Source organism: Eptesicus fuscus, chromosome 5, assembly GCF_027574615.1.
Source record: "Eptesicus fuscus isolate TK198812 chromosome 5, DD_ASM_mEF_20220401, whole genome shotgun sequence".
Lineage (NCBI taxonomy): Eukaryota > Metazoa > Chordata > Mammalia > Chiroptera > Vespertilionidae > Eptesicus > Eptesicus fuscus.
This window is the reverse complement of record NC_072477.1, coordinates 5,827,859-5,847,555: the sequence shown is the minus strand read 5'-3', so window position 1 is coordinate 5,847,555 and position 19,697 is coordinate 5,827,859. Positions and strand designations below refer to the sequence as shown.

The following is a 19,697-nucleotide window of genomic DNA, read 5'->3' as shown; positions in this document are numbered from 1 at the left end:
TCAGCCCTGAGTGCTGGGCGTGCTCCTCGCTGAGTTGCCAGCGCGTTACTACTGCGCACCTGATGCTCACCCGATAACCTGGAGTCATCGAGTGTACAGTCCACTGCAAGGCTGAAACCTGGGTAGTATACATGTTCCCTTTAAGGGGAAGCAATCTTTATGTGAAACAAGGCCGACATAATTTATTTTCATGAAGCTTATTTATGTACAATTATCAACTAGGTCTAAATTTTTGTTTTACATAACTAGACACAAACAACCAAACCAGTAAGATTCAAGATGGCATTACGTTAAGATAAAAGGATGAAGTCGCTCAAATGAAAAATCATCACCCACAAGGTAAATACGGTAATGACACTGCCATGAAACAGGTAGACAGAACAACGGAAGAGAGCCTAGAAGGATGCACACACACAAGTCCCATAGCCCCGAGAGCTGGCCTTCCTGACGTGACTTCTAAAGACATCTGGAGGGATGCTCCCCGCCAGGCCCCCCGCCCTCATCCTGCAGCACTAAGTTCAGAAATGTACTTGGACCGGCTATTAGCGCGGGCTACTGGCGATAAACAAGGCTGTGTTCGTGCCTGTGTGTCTTATACTGTACCTTGTCATCACACTGCACTCTGTAGGTACTCCAAGATCGATGAAGTGCCTTTGGCCCAGGTGGGGCAGTCCCCTGGCACATAACCAGACCTCCAATATGCTAGTCTGGCCATGACTTACATATACAAGGCTGGCTTGATGGGGGCAGGTAAGCTTTCTGAGGATCGGAGGTGATCCTCACTCAGATGTTACCAGCTGCGACTATGCACCCCTGAAGAGGATTTTGGGATCCAGGTGTTTGTACAGCCATTCAACTTAGAAAACATGGCTGATATCGCCGCCAGGTATCTACTGATATAATCAAGTATCTGATCAGCAATTTTGAAGAAAAATGTAATTTTGACTTTCATCTCATTCCAATCTGAAGAATAACTTTTAAAAAATTCTTACATATAAAACAGAAAAACAACTTAATACGTAACCAATCTTCTAGAAGAATGCCGTCCTAAACATAGGAAATGATGGGGGGAAAATCACAGAGAAAATTATTCAGTGACATAAAATTCTCAAACTTCTTTATATCAAATCTTTAAAAGATAAAAGGGAGATAGTGGGAATGTTCACAGAAGAGACTGTACCAACAAATGACTAAAGTATATAAACAGAAATATATGTGGGGTTTGTTGATGTTGTTTTGGTAGAAAGGGATTCAGTAAATGTCTGTAAATCTTTTAGGGATGGGGGATACTTGGGGGAGAGGGAGGTCTGGTTCCGTCCACCTCCTTACCCATATAATCCAGTACCATGGGGGACAGTAAGCCCTCAAAAAATGATTTCTGAAAGATATGAAAATACATTAAGGTCTGTTAGAAAAAGGTCTGTTAGAAAAAGAATTCAGGCAGTAGACTAGAAAATAATGAAAACCTCAGACACAGCTTCTTCTTTTTTTAAAAAAAACCTCACCTGATAGAATTCTTTTAGGTAAGAGTGGAAGGGAGGGAGGGAGGGGGAGAGAGAGAAAGATCGATGTGAGAGAGACTTATTGGTTGGTTGCCTCCTGCAGATGCCCCAACCCAGGTGGGAATAAACCTGCAACCCAGATACCTGCCCTTGACTGGGAATTGAACCTGAGACCCTACGGTACATGGACCGATACTCTAACCCAGGCGTCCTCAAACTACGGCCCGCGGGCCACATGCGGGTGTTTTTGCTGTTTTGGTTTTTTACTTCAAAATAAGATATGTGCAGTGTGCATAGGAATTTGTTCATAGTTTTTTTTAAACTATAGTCTGGCCCTCCAACGGTCTGAGGGACAGTGAACTGGCCCCCTGTTTAAAAAGTTTGAGGACCCCTGCTCTAACCACTTAGCTCACCAATCAGGGCAGACACAGCCTTTTTTATCTGAGTAACTGATTCAACAGGACTTTTTTTGCTAGAATGTGGACCAGTGCTGCAAGTGTTCAGCTTATTGGTTAGAATGCATCTGCAGCCGATGCCTTTCTGAGACACTCCTTCGAAGGGAGAGTTTGGAGACTACATTCTAGACCTTTATCATTGGGTCACATCTAGGTAACCGAGGTTACCTAGGTAAAATGATGTGTTATTTTCATTTTAAAAATTCAGGATTGAACAAAAAGAAAAGTGCTTTTCATGGATGAAACAAATGGCTTATACGCATCCAAATCAAATGAGCTGACAACAGACGTGATGAACAGACATAATGAATAGACTCCCTTGACATTAGGTCCATTTGAAAGAGCCAAGTATTTGAGGTCCATGTAAATATACTTATATAGATGTTTAACTATAAATAGTCTGCAACAGAAAATCATGTTAAACTGTCAACAGCATTTTAAAAATCTGTAAAAAACCAATGACTTAAAGGAAAAAGAGCTGACTGACTCATTTTGGAAAAAACCTTTAAGAACTTCCATTTCTATGTCCATGTCTTTTTTTAAAAAAAATCTGATCCAGCCCAGTTGGCGTGGCTCAGTGGTTGAGCATTGACCTATGAACCAGGAGGTCACGGTTTGATTCCTGGTCAGGGCACCTGCCCAGGTTGCCAGCTTGATCTCTAGTGTGGGGCGTGCAGGAGGCAGCTGATCAATGATTTTCTCTCATCATTGATGTTTCTCTCTTTCTCTCCATTCCTCTCTGAAATCAATAAAAATGTATTTTTTAAAAAAAATCTGATCCAAAAGAATGGGACCTAAGAATGCTATTCCACTACTGTTGATAAAAAAATTAAATGTTCTATTCAAGAGGACCAGATAAACGGTAATTTTTATCAAATAAATAATAAAGGAAATCAAGACAGGAGAAAGACAGATCTATGGAAACAAGAGAGGAAAGCACCCACTTCTAAAATCCTTTGCTTCACAGTAATAATCTGAATTAAAGTACCATATTTTCTATTAATTATATATTAAGAGGAACTAAAAATGTACTCTTAAAATTATCTTGATTCCAGATCTTTTCACGGACAGAGACAACCTAATGTAGTTCCAAAAGAACACGAGAAATATTATTCTCTGCAGCTTCTGAAGCCCGGCAACTTAAATCTCCTCCAGAATTGAATATAGACTCAAACTGCCCCTGAAAATGCAAACATCAGGGCTTCTTATTTTCAGTAACCATGGACTAAGTAAACCTGAACAGAGAACTAGAAAAGCAGGGAAAAATAGAAAAAAATATCTGCTTGGAGGCTTCGGGAGGTGAACACAGTTTTGGGGACTGCTTTTCCTGGGAGGGTGAATGCTAAAAGCTGGGCATTGGGTTGGGGGTGAAGGTGCTGGGACGAATTGGACACTAGGAGGCTCTCAGAAGGACTGCAGCTCCGCTTAGAAACATCTCAGTCCCTGCGACTGCATTGAAGTGGCTCCAGATCTTAAGTGCCCCATTTGCCTGACAAAAGCAAATGTGAGTTATCACTAAAAGAGAAAAACATCATGTTAGGCCTCTAATTATTTCCACAAACAATTCCGCAAATATGATGTCCAGCACACAATTATAAAACAAAACAAGGCACGTAAGACAAGACAATATGAATGAAAACCAACAGAAGCAGACACTGGAAACGACTCACACATACTACCATAATCAAACTTTAATTATACACACTGTAGTCAAGAAGATAAAAGACAAGATTGAGTGTTTTGCCAGATAGCTTTTAAACTATAAAATGAATTAACAAGTAGAAATTAAAGAATAAAAAATATGTACCTGAAAGTAAAAACTCAATTGACAGGTTTAATAGCAGATTATTCATAGTGGAAGAGGAAGAGTTAAGTGGGATTATCAGAATGAAGGACAGAAAGACAGACAGAAAACATAGAAGAAAGGTTAAGAGACACAAAAGATACAGTGAAATGTTCTAACATGTGTAACATGTCTAAATGTTCTAACAAGTCCCAGAAGGAAATGCGAGAGAGAATTGGGCAGAAGCAATATTTGAAGTCCTAATGGCTGATGACGTCACAAAATAATGAAAGACATGAAGCCACAGATTCAAGAAGCCCTAAAAACCTTAATTATATATTTTTAAAAATTGTTGAAAACCAAACACAAAGAAAACACTTAAAAAACAGTTTGATTAAAACAGACAAGTGATTTCTCAACAGAAACAATCCCAGTCAGAGATAATATCTTTAAAGTGCTAAAAGGAAACAGTGGCAAATCAGGAATTCTGTAACTACTAAAAAACCATTCAAAAACGGAGGAAAATGTTCTCAAATTAAGACTGTGGTGATGGTTGCACAATTTTGTGAAAATACCAAAAAACCACTGAACTGTACACTTTATTTATTTAAAAAAAGTTTTTAATATCCCCAATGGGAATCAAACCAGTGACCCTTTAGTGCATGGGATGACGCCCACCCAACTGAGCCACAGGGACAAGGGCACTAAGAACCACTGAACTGTACACTTTAAATGGGTAAATTTCATAGTATGTCAGTTATACTTTGATAAAGCTGTTTTTGTTTTAACTGAGGGATAAATAACGACATTTGCCAATAAGCACTATAAGAATCCGTCACCAGCAGACCTGCACTAAAGAAATCCTTAAGGGCATTGTTCCGGCAGAAAGAAAAGGACCCCAAATGGAAGATGACAAATGTGCAATGCAGAGGTATGGGTAAAAGATGACCCTTTTGATAAACAGTGCTCTGAAAGGGTTAACTGGAGAACACACGGCTTGAGCCTTACAAAATCTAACAAATGTCAAAGGGAAAGCTCGTTCTGTTAGCCTAAGCCTTGGATAACAGACTCCCCTTGAGTGGTTATTTTACAGAAATTCCTGAAGACCATCACCCCTGCACAGCCCCCCGAGAAAGGACATGGCCATAAAACTATGAAGGGGGCGCGGTCCTGACACCTGGGTCAAGCCGAAGCCCAGTCTGCAGCTCTCCCGAGCGCATAAAAAGCCTGCTCCCTCCCCAATTCACCGCTGGCTCTTTCTTGAGTCAGACCACCTGCACCCAGGTGCCTCGAATAAACATCATTTTGATTACACTAAACCTTGAGTCCGTTCTGTGTGACCTCAGCCCAACCCCAAACCTTTCATGCTCAATAAGTGGTGCTGATAAGAAATAAAATTTGAACCCATTTTCACAAAAATCAATTCCAAGTGGACTGTAGATCTTAATTTGAAAGACAAAACAGTAAGATTTCTAGATGTTTTAGAAAACTATCTTTTTTTTTTCTAAAAAAATACGTTTTTATTGATTTCAGAGAGAGAAGGGAGAGGGAGAGAGACAGAAGCATCAATGAGAGAGAATCACTGATTGCACTTAGGGGGATCAAGCCTGCAACCCCAGCATGTGCTCTGACTGGGAATCAAACCCTGACCTCCTGATTCTTGGGTCCATACTCAACCACGGAGTCTCACTTTCGGGGCAGGAAGCTACCTTCTTGATCTACAGATAGAACTCTTACAAATTAGGAAGAAAAAGACATGTAAACCCCAAAAGAAAACTGGGCAAGACATTTGAACAGGCACTTCATAAAAGAGGATACCAAATAAACATGAAAGCTGTCCAACCTCATTAGTCAGCAAGAAACTGCAATTTAAAACCACTCACCTGGATGGCTAAAATTTAAGGCTGACAATGCCAAGCGTAAACAAGGATGTGGAGCACAAGAACTCTCATACACTTGCTGGTAGGAGTGTAAATTCGTAAAAACACTTTAGCAACTTGGAACAGTATTAGCTACGGAAGTTAAAGATAATGCATATCTTGTGAGCTAGAAATTCCACAGCGAGGCATATACCCATGAGAAACGCATGCACCAGGAGACCCATAAGAGTAGTCATAGCAGCATTAATAGCCAAAAGTTAGAAACAATTCAAATGTCTACCAACAGTGGAATGGATACATCGTGGTGCATTAATACAATGCAATACTATCTATAATAATAACAGCGTAATATGCTAATTAGACCGGACAGCCCAACGCGAAGGCGGGGCTCTGGGGAGGCAAGCCCCCTTGGCTGCGAGGGCCCAGCCCCTTGCACGAATTTCGTGCATGGGGCCTCTAGGAGAGCAATAAAAATGAACAACTACAACAGAATAAATGAATTTCAAAAACATCTTGAGTGAGAGAGCCAGACACAAAAGAATACAGATTGTATTATTTCATTTAAATGAAGTTCACAAAATAGGCTAAGTGAAACTACAGACAGTATAGTTTATGGTACATGTGTTAGAAGGTAAAATTACACACACAAAAAAGCAAGGAAGTTATTAGCTCCCACACGTCGGGGCCGGGTTGCCGCTGGAGCGGGAATTCGGGGCTCCCGACCTGATACCAGCAGCCCCCTGGCTGGCTGGTACCACAATTAGGTCTTGCACTTGATGGGCGTTCAGAAAGGAAGGGAAAGGGAACGAGGCAGGGGAGAGGAGGACAAGCACCGCTTCGCAAGTAAACCGAAAGGCGGCTCTGAGCGCCGGCACCGGGCGGCTTGGCCCAGGGGTACACAGCCGGAGGGACGGAAGCCAGAGGGGCTTCGGACCGGCCTCCCGGGGGCTGCAAGGCACCCATCCGGGCTTCGGCCACCATGTGCCACCGCGCGGCCGGCGCGCGGCCACACCTGCCTGAGGCGTCGACACCCCGCAAGGCCGGCGCGCCCGCTCCCTCCAGCGCGCCCCCACCTCGACACCCCCGGCTGCTCCCACCGTTCTCGACGCCCCCACGACTCCCCCGAAGCCAGCCCCGCGCCCCGCGCTGCCCGCCGCGTCCCCTCCCGCCGAGGCGTCCGCGAGGCTCACCTCATTGTCGCTGCCGGGGCGGGCGCGCGGGGCCGGGCGCGCGGCGCGGGGCGCGGGGCGTTAGCGGGGGAGCCGGCCCCGGGCGCGGCGGCTCCGCGTCTCGCTGGGCTGCGGGGGGCAACGGGGGTTCATCTTCTCGGGGCGGGTGTCCGGGCCGCTAGCTGCGGGGATGGGCTGCGGCCGCGGCGCCTGACAGCTGGGCCCCAGCCCCTGCCATCTTGGCGGGCGCGTGCCCGGGCCGGCGTGTGCGCGCGCCGCCGGGGAAGGTGGAAGGAGGGGAGGGGGCGGCGGCCCCCAGACCCGCTGACGGAGAGGCGAAGGCGAATTCAGCCCGAGGGCCGAGACGGAGGGTGCGCCCCTCCGCCCGCTGAGGGGGTGCGCGCGCGGCCGCTGAGGGGAGAGCGCGCGCGGCGGTCCAAGCCCGACACAAAAGGCGCGGGGCCCCACCGCCCGCGCCTCCGGGAGATGGGAGCGGGGAGCTGCGAGGGGCGGGGCCTTGAGGGGCGGGGTCGAGAGAGGTGGGGCGGAGCCGTGAGAGGCGGGGTCGTGATAGGTGGGCGGAGCCGTGAGAGGCGGGGTCGTGATAGGTGGGGCGGAGCCGTGAGAGGCGGGGTCGTGGTAGGTGGGCGGAGCTGTGAGAGGCGGAGTCCTGTGAAGTGGAGCGGGGCCTTGGGAGGCGGGGTCGTGAGAGGCGGGGTCGTGAGAAGTGTGGTGGAGCTGTGAGAAGGGGATACGGAGGGGCGGAACTTTGGGTAAAGGGTGAGCGATGAGGGGCGGGGCTTAAGGGCGGATACAGGAGGTGTGGGGTTGTGGGGGGGGCGGAGCCATGGGGGGCGGGGCCTAAAGGAAGCGGGGCGTTGGGCCCGCACGTGGAGCGCTGCGCCCCGCCCCGCGCTCCTGCACTGGTGGAAGCCGGTGAACGCGCCAGCGTCGGTGCGCGGTGGCTGGAGGATGCCCGCCACCTCCGGCGCCGCAGTGCGCCCCGCCCGTGCGGACGCTGTGGGCAATCCCGACCAGAGGGGCGTCGAGGTCACCGACTCCTGACGCCCCTCTTTCTAAATACAGAGCCACGGCTGGGACTGGGAGTCGCAGCTTTTGGGAAATACCAGCACTTGAAGGATTTCCTGCGGCCCAACCAGAGCCTCACCCAACGCCCCAAACCTGTGAAAAATCACCTCAAAGTAGGTCAGACAGGTTTTCTCTGGTTGTTAAATCCCCATCCTTCTTAGAGGTTAGCCATTCCTCAGGGTCTCACTTCCCATATCCAGGTAGACATTGCTCCAAAGCCCTTTCCCCTCTGTCACAGCAACATTGACATCATGTCTGCCTTTTAATAGGAACCTGGCTAGCGTTTGACAGTGCCTGGCTCACAGTAGGTGGGCAGTGAAGGGTCGCTATTTTACTCCGGGCCCCGATTGAGAGGAGGCCCTGTGAGTGCTGTGGTTTTGCCCAAGATAAGGAAGTGGGGGAGCCAAGGTTTTTCTAACTCAGAATCCTAGCGCCCATCCAATGGTTTTCTGCGGTTGAATAGCATTCTCGGGTGTTGCAGGTTGGTCTCTACATGTTTATCCCCCTCCCTCACCATCTACTTGTCAGAGTTCCTTAGTGATGGGTTGTCACAGCTCCACTTTCCTTCTACCGTTAGTTTGAACCTGAAGCTTTAAAGGGCACCTTGGTTCCCTAGTCTGGTTAGCAGCCCCAGAGGGCAGCAGCCCCTCCTAATCTGATTTGTCCCTCTCTCTTCCAAGGGTCAAGATTGGTCTTTCTTGACCAATCAGAAGAGACTTGTTAAGCCCTAAAAATTACTAAAATGGACAAGCCCAGGTCACTTGGTGTCATTTGAGTGTGCTCTGCAGAGGCAGGGTTACCCCTGGTCAGTGCATCTCGAAGTTCTCTGAGAAGATTCCCTGGGATATTGGCCTGTTCATTCCCAGCTTGGTTTGTTGAAGCATGTGGCCCACTCTGACCTTCAGATCAGGCACTTTCCTTGCTGACTTGGAGTCTGACAGGTTGTTACTATCCGGTAACTGGAAGAAGGTTTGCTGGGAAATGTTGATGGTAGAGTTGCTATAGAACACTAGTACCAAAGGCGAGGGGTATGTACCCACCCCCTCCATCAACCTTTCCTGCTAACTACCAATCCCCTGGAACAATAAAGACATTCACATTCCTTTTTTTTGTTAATCCTCACTTGGTATTTTTCCCATTGATTTTTAGAGACAGTGGAAGGGAGTAAGAGAGGGAGAGAGAAAAACATCTATGTGAGAGAGAGACACATCAATTGGTTGCTTCCTGCACATGCCCCAACCAGGGTCGGGGATTGAACCTGCAACCCAGGTACGTGTCCTTGACTGGGAATTGACCCGGGACCCTTTGGTGTGTGAGCCAACGCTCTAACCACTGAGCACACCAGCCAGGGCAAGACATTCACATTCCTTTTAGGGGGATCCGAGAATGTTGATGCTAGAAGGGACCCACAGATCCTGCCGGTGAAGGGTGAGGGCACAGCGCACTGAGAAAGGGGAAGGGACGGGTCCAACATCACTCAGTGCATTCATGGAAGTAGCTGTGCTGGGCTCCGGAGAGGTCGTTTCTTGCATGTGATGTATGTTCCTCAGGGCATCATGAGCAGCAGGAAGGGTCAGGGCGGACAGGGGACCGCTTGTGCCCTAAGCTGAGCTCCGATTCCCCATGCATGGGTGTTGGTCTTTGTCTAACCAGCCCAAGGAGGGGAGAGCGCGCAGACCCAGCTGCACACCTCTCTGAACCTCCATTCTCATTCGAGAGAGGGGACACCTGATTCTGTCTGGCAGGCCCTGCTGAGAATCAGCACAAAGTAAGCCCCCCAAAAGCAGCCTTTCCGCCCTTCTCCAGCACCTCACTCACGTCTCCATCCCCTTTCCCTTCACTATGCATCTTTGGAAACATGTCTTTTTAGCGTGTTTCCATTTACTGAATAAAGGCGTTCTTCCTTCAAAGCTCATGGATTCATGTTTCCCATTCTTCTGATAAAAAGAAAATTCACATTTTGGGGGAATATGTGGCCCCCAAATGATTTGTTTGTGGAGGTCACCAGTTTTGGGATTTGAAAAATAGCTCACCGAAGTCAGTGACTTCGTGACACAACAGTCGTTTTCTGGAAATACAACACAATTTGTATTCATTCACTCATTCATTCATTCATTCATTCATTCAGTGTTTATTGAGCACCTACACATTTTTGCCTCCTCTCACACCCAGGCAGGCCACTGCCTTAGTCTACGTGGCAAATCATCTTCAGACCCCACCCCCGTGATCTTGCTCCTGGAACCCTGAGCCCCCGCATGCACCATTCTCCACGTGGCTTTGGGGCTTGGGGCTCAGCCCATTTTCCCTGCCACGATGGTCTTAGTGGCTGGCTCTGCCACCAGACTGGGAACTTCATGCATGTTTTGCTCCTCTTTGCCCCCCTGCGAAGAAGAACCGAAGACACCCTGCTGAAGCATCCTCCTCATCGAGGCAGTGTCTGCGGGGGTCGGACCAGCCTGTGTGCACAGACATCACACGTTGGGAGCGGGAGTTCCTGCCTGTATTCTGGTTCCATCTGGCAGGAAATGTACACAGCTTCCAGCCCATTTTGCCTTCCTCGTGCTTGAGGATGGGTCACAGCTGGCGCTTCGCATTTGACTCCGTCTCATGGGCTCTTTGGCTCAAAATACAACTCTCCTTAAGGTTATGTTTCACCCACTTTGAAGGCTCAGGAGGGGGGCTGCTCTTGGGAAAGGAGCCTGCTGGTGTCTTACGGGGGGGAGCGACCCCAGCTTCCTGATGGGGTAACTCAAAGACCCGGGCCAATCAAGGGGAAGCTTGGCCAGATGTGGAGGGGACCTTGGGTACTTGCCCGGCAGATGACAACGTCTTAGTGCCATTGTTGGCAATAGGAGGAGGGCCGAGTCCCAGGCTGGAGCAGGCCTACCTTTCCGGAGGGGTCTGGGGCCAAGTCCTGCCGTCCCAGGCTGCATTGAGCGTTCCCACTTCATTAAGTTAAGAAAACTAAGCCAAGTACATGCCTCAGGCCAGCCGAGCCGGGAACCCAGAGGAAGCTGCTGACTCCGCAGGAGCCTATGCCCTTCCCCAGGAGCCCAGGACTTTGGGAAGGGATGCACCCCGGCCCCCTCCCCCCCCTCGGAAAGCCCCCCTCTCTCCAGTATCCCAGCCTCAGTCATCAGGTCCCAGCATGGGGTGTATGTGTGGGGTGGGGGTGGGGGGGGGGGGGTGGAAGGGGTGTCAGCCCTGGGGAAGAACTCCCTGGTCACTTCTCCCTGTTGGCTGTCTCACACTGGCCTCGGCCTTGGAGAGCCTGACAGCCAGGCCTTCGTGGGGGCCGATGGCACGCACTCCCACGTGGGGCTGGAAGGGCTGTTTTAAAAACAGTACGTGCTTTTAGAATGTAAACTTTAACTAGGGGCCGTGAGAGACGGAAAACACACCGATCTAAACTCGGCTGGCACACTTTCTGCAAAGCGCCAGGGAGTACATATCTTTGGCTTTTTGCAGGCCATTCAGTTTCTTTTATAACTATTCCACCGGGCCTTACAGTTTGGGGGTTGCCATAGGCCATATGTAAATGAATGGGCATGACTGTTGTCCCATAAAATGTTGTTTATAAAAATAAGAGCGGGACCTAGAAGATCAAATGAAAAAAAATTCCCCTCACCAAACAGAGTAAAATAGGAGGAAATGGAAATTAGCATTTTGTCAAAATGAGACACGTAAGTGATAGATCCAAGGGGCCCAACTTCTCAATAATAGCAGTTCCAAAAGGGATGAAGGAGCAGAAGCCATAATTGAGGACAAACTAGAGTTTTTAAGTTAAAAGAGCTCACCAGAAGAGTGGGTGTTTCCCCCTAAGATCAGGAACAAGGCAGGTTACCTATCTCACCACTGCTTCTCCATGTTGTACTGGACGCTTGTCAGGGCCATTAGGCAAGGAGACATCCCTAATGGGAAGCAAGTAAAACTCTTATTTGCAGATGACGTGACTTTGTGTATAGACAATCCTAAGAAATCCAGTAAAAAACTATTTAAATAAACAAGTTCAGTAAGGTTGCAGGATGCACAATTAATGTACAAAAATTAATCGTACTTCTATACACTTGGTTTGAACATCCGAAAATAAAATGAAAACAATTTTATTTACAGTAACTTCAAAAAGAATAAAGTACTTAGGTATCAATTTAACAAGAGACGTGTAAGACTTATACACTGAAAATGACAAAATGTCATTGAAAGAAATTAGAACCTTAAAACCAATGATTTTCAACCTTTCTCACCGCATCGCACACCTAAACCAATTACTAAAATTCTGTGGCACACCAAAAAATATATATATTTTTTGCCGATCTGACAAAAATGTGAGTATAATTTTGATTCATTCATACTGGACAGCTATTGTTGCATTGGCTGTTGTCACTTTTTATTTGACTATCTTAGGGGAAAGAGGTCAGGGCCCCTGACTAGTCAGTATTGTATGTTTAAAAAATTCTTGCGGTACACCCGTGTGCCTGTCGTGACACACTGGTTGGAAAATCGCTGCCTAAAACCAAATTGGTAGCTGGGGAGCCCTGGATGGTGAGCGTTGGGAAGCCAGCCAGCTCCGGGACCAACTTGGAGAAATGTTATGCACTGTGACTGACCACCAAGCAGGCTTGTGGCAAGACCGCAGGTATACAAGGCTAGGAGCCCAGCAGGTGACCAACTCAGTGTGTGGGCTTGGGCTTGGGGTTGGGGTTGGGCTTGGGCTCAGGGCTTGGGCTTCCTGGAGTTGGATTCTACAGGGTAGACTTTGGTGTCTCTGGGGCAGCTGGAGGTGGCCGGGGAGGGGTGGGGTGTTGAGGGGAGTGGCGTGGGTGGGAGAAACGAACATAGGATCAGAGTATTCGTGGTTACCTCCACCCGGACTCTTCAGCCCAAGCAGCGGCATTCTCGCTCCTATCACCGAGTGGATTTTCCTGTGCGGTTTTGTCTGAAGAAAGCTTTTGCTGCTAAAACAAAGTTTGAAAGCCAGCCGGCCCCCCAGCCCCCAAGCTGCTTTCCTTCTCATCTTCCCATAACATTCACCTGCCACAGTTCATCGGGTCTGCATGATGACTTCGTAGTCTGTGAGCGTTTTGAAGAAGTTCATAATGTGTAAGTTTTTCTCCTTTTACAAAACCACTGCTTAATTTGGAACATAATTTAAACTTGCTTTTCCCAAACGACCTAGAACTAGGCTAGTGCGCAGGGCTGACGGGCTGGGGAGGCGGGTACAGTTTCCGCACGAAGCCCCACTCTCCTCTGAGAGTGATGAGGTTTACAGCCGTTAGGTAAAAATAGCTTCGAGCAGCTTCCGGCAGGAAGACACTTACAAAGGGAAAAAGGATTCATTTGCTAAAAAAAGAAGAAGGCTCCCAAATTGCTACCATCATTTTGGAATTTATTTTTGCAAAATGTATCAGGGGGCAGAAAGATAATCTTGTGTTCAATTCAGCCAGTCCACTCTCCCTGAAGAAGTAAAGCTAACTTAAAAAAAAAAAAAAAAAGCCCACTGGCTAGGTCAGTGGTCGGCAAACTGCGGCTCGCGAGCCACATGCGGCTCTTTGGCCCCTTGAGTGTGGCTCTTCCACAAAATACCACGGCCTGGGCGAGTTTATTTTGAAGAAGTAGTGTTAGAAGAAGTTTAAGTTTAAAAAATTTGGCTCTCGCCCTGGCCGGTTTGGCTCAGTGGATAGAGCGTTGGCCTGCGGACTGAAGGGTCCCAGGTTTGATTCCGGTCAAGGGCATGTACCTTGGTTGCGGGCACATCCCCAGTGCGGGGTGTGCAGGAGACAGCAGATCGATGTTTCTAGCTCTCTATCCCTCTCCCTTCCTCTCTGTAAAAAATCAATAAAATATATATATTTAAAAAAAAAATTGGCTCTCAAAAGAAATTTCAATCGTTGTGCTGTTGATATTTGGCTCTGTTGACTAATGAGTTTGCCGACCACTGGGCCGCTAGATGTATCCCCCTAAGAGGGCCACAGCTCCTGCGGGGTGGCACCAGGCAGCCCCCCTTTCTGAGTTCTGTAAACTGCTCCCCACAGCACTGCAATATCCCGTCCTTTACCCTTCAATTCTGCCCACACCTTGGTCAACACGTGTAGACCTTGATTAAACCCTCCTCAGACTACCCCGGTTAACGGGCTGTCTGGTTCCTACCAGGACCCTGGCGGATACACTGGTAAAATGTATGAATGCCCCCCTAAACGCATTTACTCATTTAATCATAACAATGACCTGCCGAAGTAAGTCACATTGCTTTAGAGATGAAATAAGCTATACGGTTGCTAGATGGTTGGTCAGTGGTTAGAGCATTGGTCAGCAGACCGAGGGATTGCAGCTTCGATTCCCTGGCCCTGATTGGGGTGCTGGCTGTGTGCGGGAGACAACCAATCGATGTGTCTCTCACACTGGTGTTTCTCTCTCTCTCCCCACCTTCTCCTTCCCTTCCATTCTGTCTGAAAAAAAAAAAATAAAATAAAATAAAGCCCATTGGACAGAGCTGTTCTCGGCAGTGCTGTGGGCAAAGGTGAAACAGTGAAGCAGGAAAAAATACTCAGGGTTGAGGGCGAAGGTTTAGGAATCTCACTCATTCATTCATTCATTCTCGTCCACCCAACACCTACTGATCACCTGTCCACACCTGGTCCTGTGCCAAGTGCGGGAGGCAGAGCATTCAAGCCTCAGGGAGCTTAGGCACATGAGGGCTACACAGCGCTTACAATTCAATGGGATCAGGAAAGCACAATGAGCAGGGACACAAAAGAGGGACCAGAACTCACGGTTAGGTACTCAAGGCAGGCTTCCTGGAGGAAGCGACTTTTCAGCTGGGCTATGCATGTTGTGGTCGCTGGCAAGGAAATACGGGAGGAAGAGTGTTAGGGCAGAGCGCGGGGAAAGACTGCGTGGTGGCAGAGAGCAGGCTTAGTGTCAGGACAGACAGCTCGGCAGTGGGAACTGAGCCCCCCGAACAGGCCCTGTGCGCCATGTGAGGAGTGTTCCCTCAGAGCCACCATAGGGCTTTAACCAAGAGAGGGACATATTTCGAAAGCTCGCTCACTGCGCTCACTGCCAGCGAGGCCTGTGCAGCCAGGCCAGCTGTGACAGCGGCCGGCCGGGGCGGAGGCAGCGCAGATCAGGGGGCGCCCAGGGGACAGTGAGTGCTGGGGAGGCAGAATGGTGCTGTGGTTCGTGAGAACTCAGCACCCGACTCCTCAGGTTCCCATCCAACTTCCTCACTGTGTGGCTCCTCGAAGTTCAGGGTCACGGTCAGAAGCCGTCTCACAGGCTTGCTGAGAGGACGGAGGAGTCGCCATGTGTCAGGCACTCATGGTGCCGCGTGGGGTCACTGCTGCTATTCCGGTCAGTTACTGGCAGCTGCTGATACGGGCAGCGAGTCAGAGAGAGGGCGAGACGGATGCCCACAGTGCTGGTCTGGGCACTGGGGAGGACCGAGTGCAGATGTGGGGGGAGAGGTGGGCGCAGTGGTTTGGGGCCTGAGACGGAGGCACCAGGGGGACGGCAGGGGTGAAGCTAAGGAAGCCGAGTCACAGACAGGGATGTGGGCCTTCGAGAGGCCTGCGGAGCACAGAGGGCTAAGCGACAGACAGGGAGGTTCTTTTTCATGGGAAGGAGCTGAGCTGCCTCCAGGCGGGTGGGAAGAGCCCGGGGAGAGCACACTGAGGACAAATGCCCCCACAGGCGTGGCCTTTATGACTCTTCTTGCCAGTATCATCACCGTGAGAGCCCGGGACAAGGAGCCGCAATACTAATCACAGCCGCCTGTGAGGCTGCTAACGGGAGTTATTTATAACGAGGTTATAATGACATGGGACATTGCTTATAAAGTGATACGAAAAAAGCGATATAAAGCCTTGTCTATGCAGTATGTCAACTATGGAAACACCCAAAGATGGAGACCCTGCCTTCGGAGACGTCCCAGGAAGGAAAGGCCGTGTAGCCAGGCTTTGGGAACTCTGTGTGCTCACAAATTCTGAGAAGATCCATCCGGAAAAAAAAAAAAAAAGCCCTGATCAAACCTGTTGAACTGTCAAACACAAGGTCTATTAACACCCTGTGGAATGGTGTTCCAAGGAACACACTTTGGGAAACACTTCCCCAAGTTCCCCTGCAGCTCCACCATTCTACAAGGCGTTCAGATAAACATCCTTCTGTGGGGTTGGCAGAGCACCTGGGGGACCTGGGGGGAGGTGAGACCGCGGTAGCTGCCCTCCTGGACCCCACATCCCCCCCGCCCCCAACAATGGCTGTCCTGAGCACCTGTGTTCTCCCAGCCTCTGCTCCTGGCTGATGCCTGAGTTCAGGTGTTTCCTCGGCCTGGGAAGGAGACACGGAGGAGGGAACATGCCAGAAGAGAGAAAATCCTCTCCTTTTCCATCTCTGCAAACTGCATTTCTGAAAATGCTTTCACATCACCTGATGTCATGACCCTCTATGACTGATGTGAGGATGGGGCAGCCTGAGGTTCCCCCAGGCCCGGAGCTCTGGGATGCTGCCTGGCTCCTCCCCCCGTGGCCAGGGCCATTGCTTGCTATGCTAATGAGGGAGGGAGTGAATGATGAATACCCACAAGGCTAATCCTGGGCTGTTTAAAGAATTTCATTTAAATGCAGGCAAGTAGGAAGATAGCAATAATGGTTTACAATACTCTTTTTCTATTATTGCGCTTAAAATATAGTGGAAGTATACAGAAATAAAAATAGATCTTATAAGTAAACTAGAGGAGTTGTGCACAGATTTGTGTACCCGTGGGGTCCCTTGGCCTGGCCTGCAGGGATCGGGCCGAAATCGGTTTTCCAACATCCCCCGAGGGGTCCCAGATTGCGAGAGGGCGCAGGCCAGGCCCAGGGACCCCACTGGTGCACGAATCTGTGCACTGGGCCTCCGACATCCCCTGATGGGCCCTGGGTGCGGGTGAAGCAGATTTGGGGCTGACAGTGCCCCAGCAGCAACCTAACCCATGGCCGATTCTGCAAGGAATTGGGCTCCCTTCTATACTGGTCAGAGCGTCTGCCCCCTGGTGGTCATTGCACCTCATAGCTACTAGGAGAACAGTCGGACCATTGCTTAGGCTTTTATATATATAGATAATGGTTCCTTTTTCCTTCCCTGATATGGTTATTCCCTCAATTAATCATTTGAGAATGATTATTTATACACCATACTAGTAGCCCGTTTGCACGAAGATTCGTGCAATAGACCTTCATTCACCTGGCTGCCTGCACCAGTTTTCTGCCGGCACCGGGGACCCAGGCCTTGGCTGTGGCCACCGCCTTCTACCTTCTTTCAGGGTCCCCCTAGGTTGGCTTGCTCCTGCGATCGGAGCACGCACCCGGCTGGCGCCCAAGGCCCGGAAAGCCCCGGGCGGCTTCCCGGGCCTTGGGCTCCGCCCGCACCCCAGCGTCCCTGCGATCGGAGCACGCACCCGGCTGGCGCCCAAGGCCCGGAAAGCCCCGGGCGGCTTCCCGGGCCTTGGGCCCCGCCGCACCCCAGCGTCCCTGCGACCCGATCGCAGGAGCGAGCCGACCCCCCAGGTCGGCTCGCTCCTGTGATCGGAGCACGCACCCGGCTGGCGCCCAAGGCCCGGAAAGCCCCGGGCGGCTTCCCGGACCTTGGGCTCTGCCCGCACCCCAGCTTCCCTGCGACCCAATCGCAGGAGCGGGTTCGGCTGGCTCCTGTGATCAGAGCAGGTGCTTCCCTGCAACGGTTTCCTGGTGGGCGTGGTTGATGGGCGTGGCTTGGTTGGTGGGCATGGCTTGGGCGTAGAGAAGGTGCGGTCAATTTGCATATTTGTCTATTATAAGGTAATATGCAAATTATAGTCCCTAGGTGAGGAAAAATATCTATATATGAAACAGAATATAGTGTGAATCATAGCTAATTTTAAATACTTTAATTTATATACTTTCATGATTATAGGTCAATAAGAAATCCACTTTTCAGATTTTATTTCATTACAGAATATATTTGATAAGGATACATACAAACAGATTCACCTTTAACACGTTCACTGGCGCCCTGTCCGCAGCAGCCGGGAGCCGTCTGTCACCACAACGCTTCGCAGTGTCGTGCCTAATCGGCTGGCGGAACAGCCAGGGCTGAGTCCAGACAGCTCAACTCATTTACTTGCCTAGAACAAGTAAAAATCTTAATATTTGTGTTTAAAGTCTGCTTATTACTCTTCTATTTTAAAATCTGAGATACATTCCCCAATGTAAACAATACATTTCAGTCTACCTCACAATCGAAATGGGTAAGGCCTTCTTGACAAACGGACGGCGCCTACGTTTTACTCATCAGAACGCAATCTTCTTTCATCGCCCAGCGAGCCGGCCAGGCACAGAGACAGGAAAGAAGCTGCCTTGTGTACCTGGCGGAGCCTCCCAGGCGCCCCGCTGCAGGTTGGTGGTGTCTTTTTGACTTGGTCTTAAAGTACAAATATACAATGTCCATAAGCATAAAATAGTAAAGCCTAGCCTTACGTATTTATTTAGAATCGCTAAAATCCTATACAAGTACAATACCATATCATGCCAATTAATATACAGAGGAAGGTGGCCACATGTCTCCACTCGTGGGGCAGGTGGACGGGGACCACAGGGGGTGCCATTCACGAGGGTGTCAGGGCTGACTGCATGGGGCTCGGCGGGCATTTCTAGAACTCTGAAATGCCTGTATCCCCGGCTGAACCGTTAATCAACCCCCTTCCCGCCCGCCTCCCAGAGGGAGAACTGAATGGAACTGTAGACAATGGAACCAAATAAAGTCGTAGCTGCATTTCCTGACTCAGCTGTGCAGTCGGTTCTTCCCTCTACTCAATCCGTGAGTCCCTTTAGGACCAGTTAACAGTGATCGTGATGCAGTACCTCGTTCTCATAAATATCCGGCCTCGCAGGCTCCGCGGTGAACGAGCCAGCCTGCGTACAGGATCTGAAAAGGCATTCTGTGACCGTTTCGAAGAGTTCATAGAAAAGGTAGGAAGGATATACCAGTTAACCTGTCGATGTCGCCGTGCTGTAAACCTTGGCTTTTTTTTTTTTTTTTTTTTTACATTAAACGTGTTTTATTTATTGTCCAACAGAGAAACCTGAACTGCTGATCCGACGTGGCGCTCACTGATCCACTACGCTAAGGTAACCGGTACAGGGAGTGGTTTTCCTGAGGTTTGTGAGAACTTTTCAAACAAAACAGAAATCACAGTGACCGAGTAACCGAGTCTGTGCCTCGGGGCCTGCGCTGCGCCCGGGTCCCCGCCGGCACTAAATGACCCGCCACTGCATGATGCTGGTGTCTTTGCCGCCCGTGGAGATGAGGTGGCTGTCATCGCAGAGGAAGTCAACGTTGGTGACGTGACTGCTGTGCCCGCTGTACACGTGGCTGGGGGCCTGGGAAGAAGACAGGGAGGGAGCTCAACGCAACGCGCACGAACTGGAGCGGAAGGTGTGGGAATTCTGCGCGCGTTCCCACATCCCTGCATCTCCCTCACTCGGCTGTGCTAGTCTGTGCCGTGCTCTGCACGCTCAGGCGGGACCCGGCACAACCACTGGGGGACAGACAGGGGCAAGGGACTGTCCTGGGCGTATACATTCAACCCCAGAGATGCCAGGGGCGGAGGGAGAGGGGTGTCCTGCTGAAGGAGGGTCAGGGAAGGGAAGGGAAGGGCCAGGAGGGGCGTGCTGGGCAGAGGTGCTGGCTCAGCACAGCAGGGCTGCAGCAGAGGGGCTGTGGTGGAGGGGAGAGGAGTGTGGCCCATGAAGGAGGCCACAGAGGTAGCCGAGCCAGGTCTAAGGGCTTCCTGGAGGGCAGGGGGA

General features: G+C 49.8%; 2 protein-coding genes across 2 annotated transcripts in view; both read right to left on the bottom strand.

Annotated features, from left to right (window-relative positions):
* Window positions 1-7,267, bottom strand: part of EVL (Enah/Vasp-like) — a 105,350-nt gene extending 98,083 nt beyond the window's left edge. The window contains exon 1 of the mRNA XM_054715764.1: window positions 6,811-7,267. Coding sequence (XP_054571739.1) covers window positions 6,811-6,815 — 5 coding nt within the window. The 5' untranslated portion in view covers window positions 6,816-7,267. The remainder of the gene's footprint in view (window positions 1-6,810) is intronic.
* An 11,071-nt stretch (window positions 7,268-18,338) lies between these two features.
* EML1 (EMAP like 1) overlaps window positions 18,339-19,697 on the bottom strand; it is a 108,670-nt gene continuing 107,311 nt past the window's right edge. Inside the window, exon 22 of the mRNA XM_054715762.1 lies at window positions 18,339-19,271. Coding sequence (XP_054571737.1) covers window positions 19,146-19,271 — 126 coding nt within the window. The 3' untranslated portion in view covers window positions 18,339-19,145. The remainder of the gene's footprint in view (window positions 19,272-19,697) is intronic.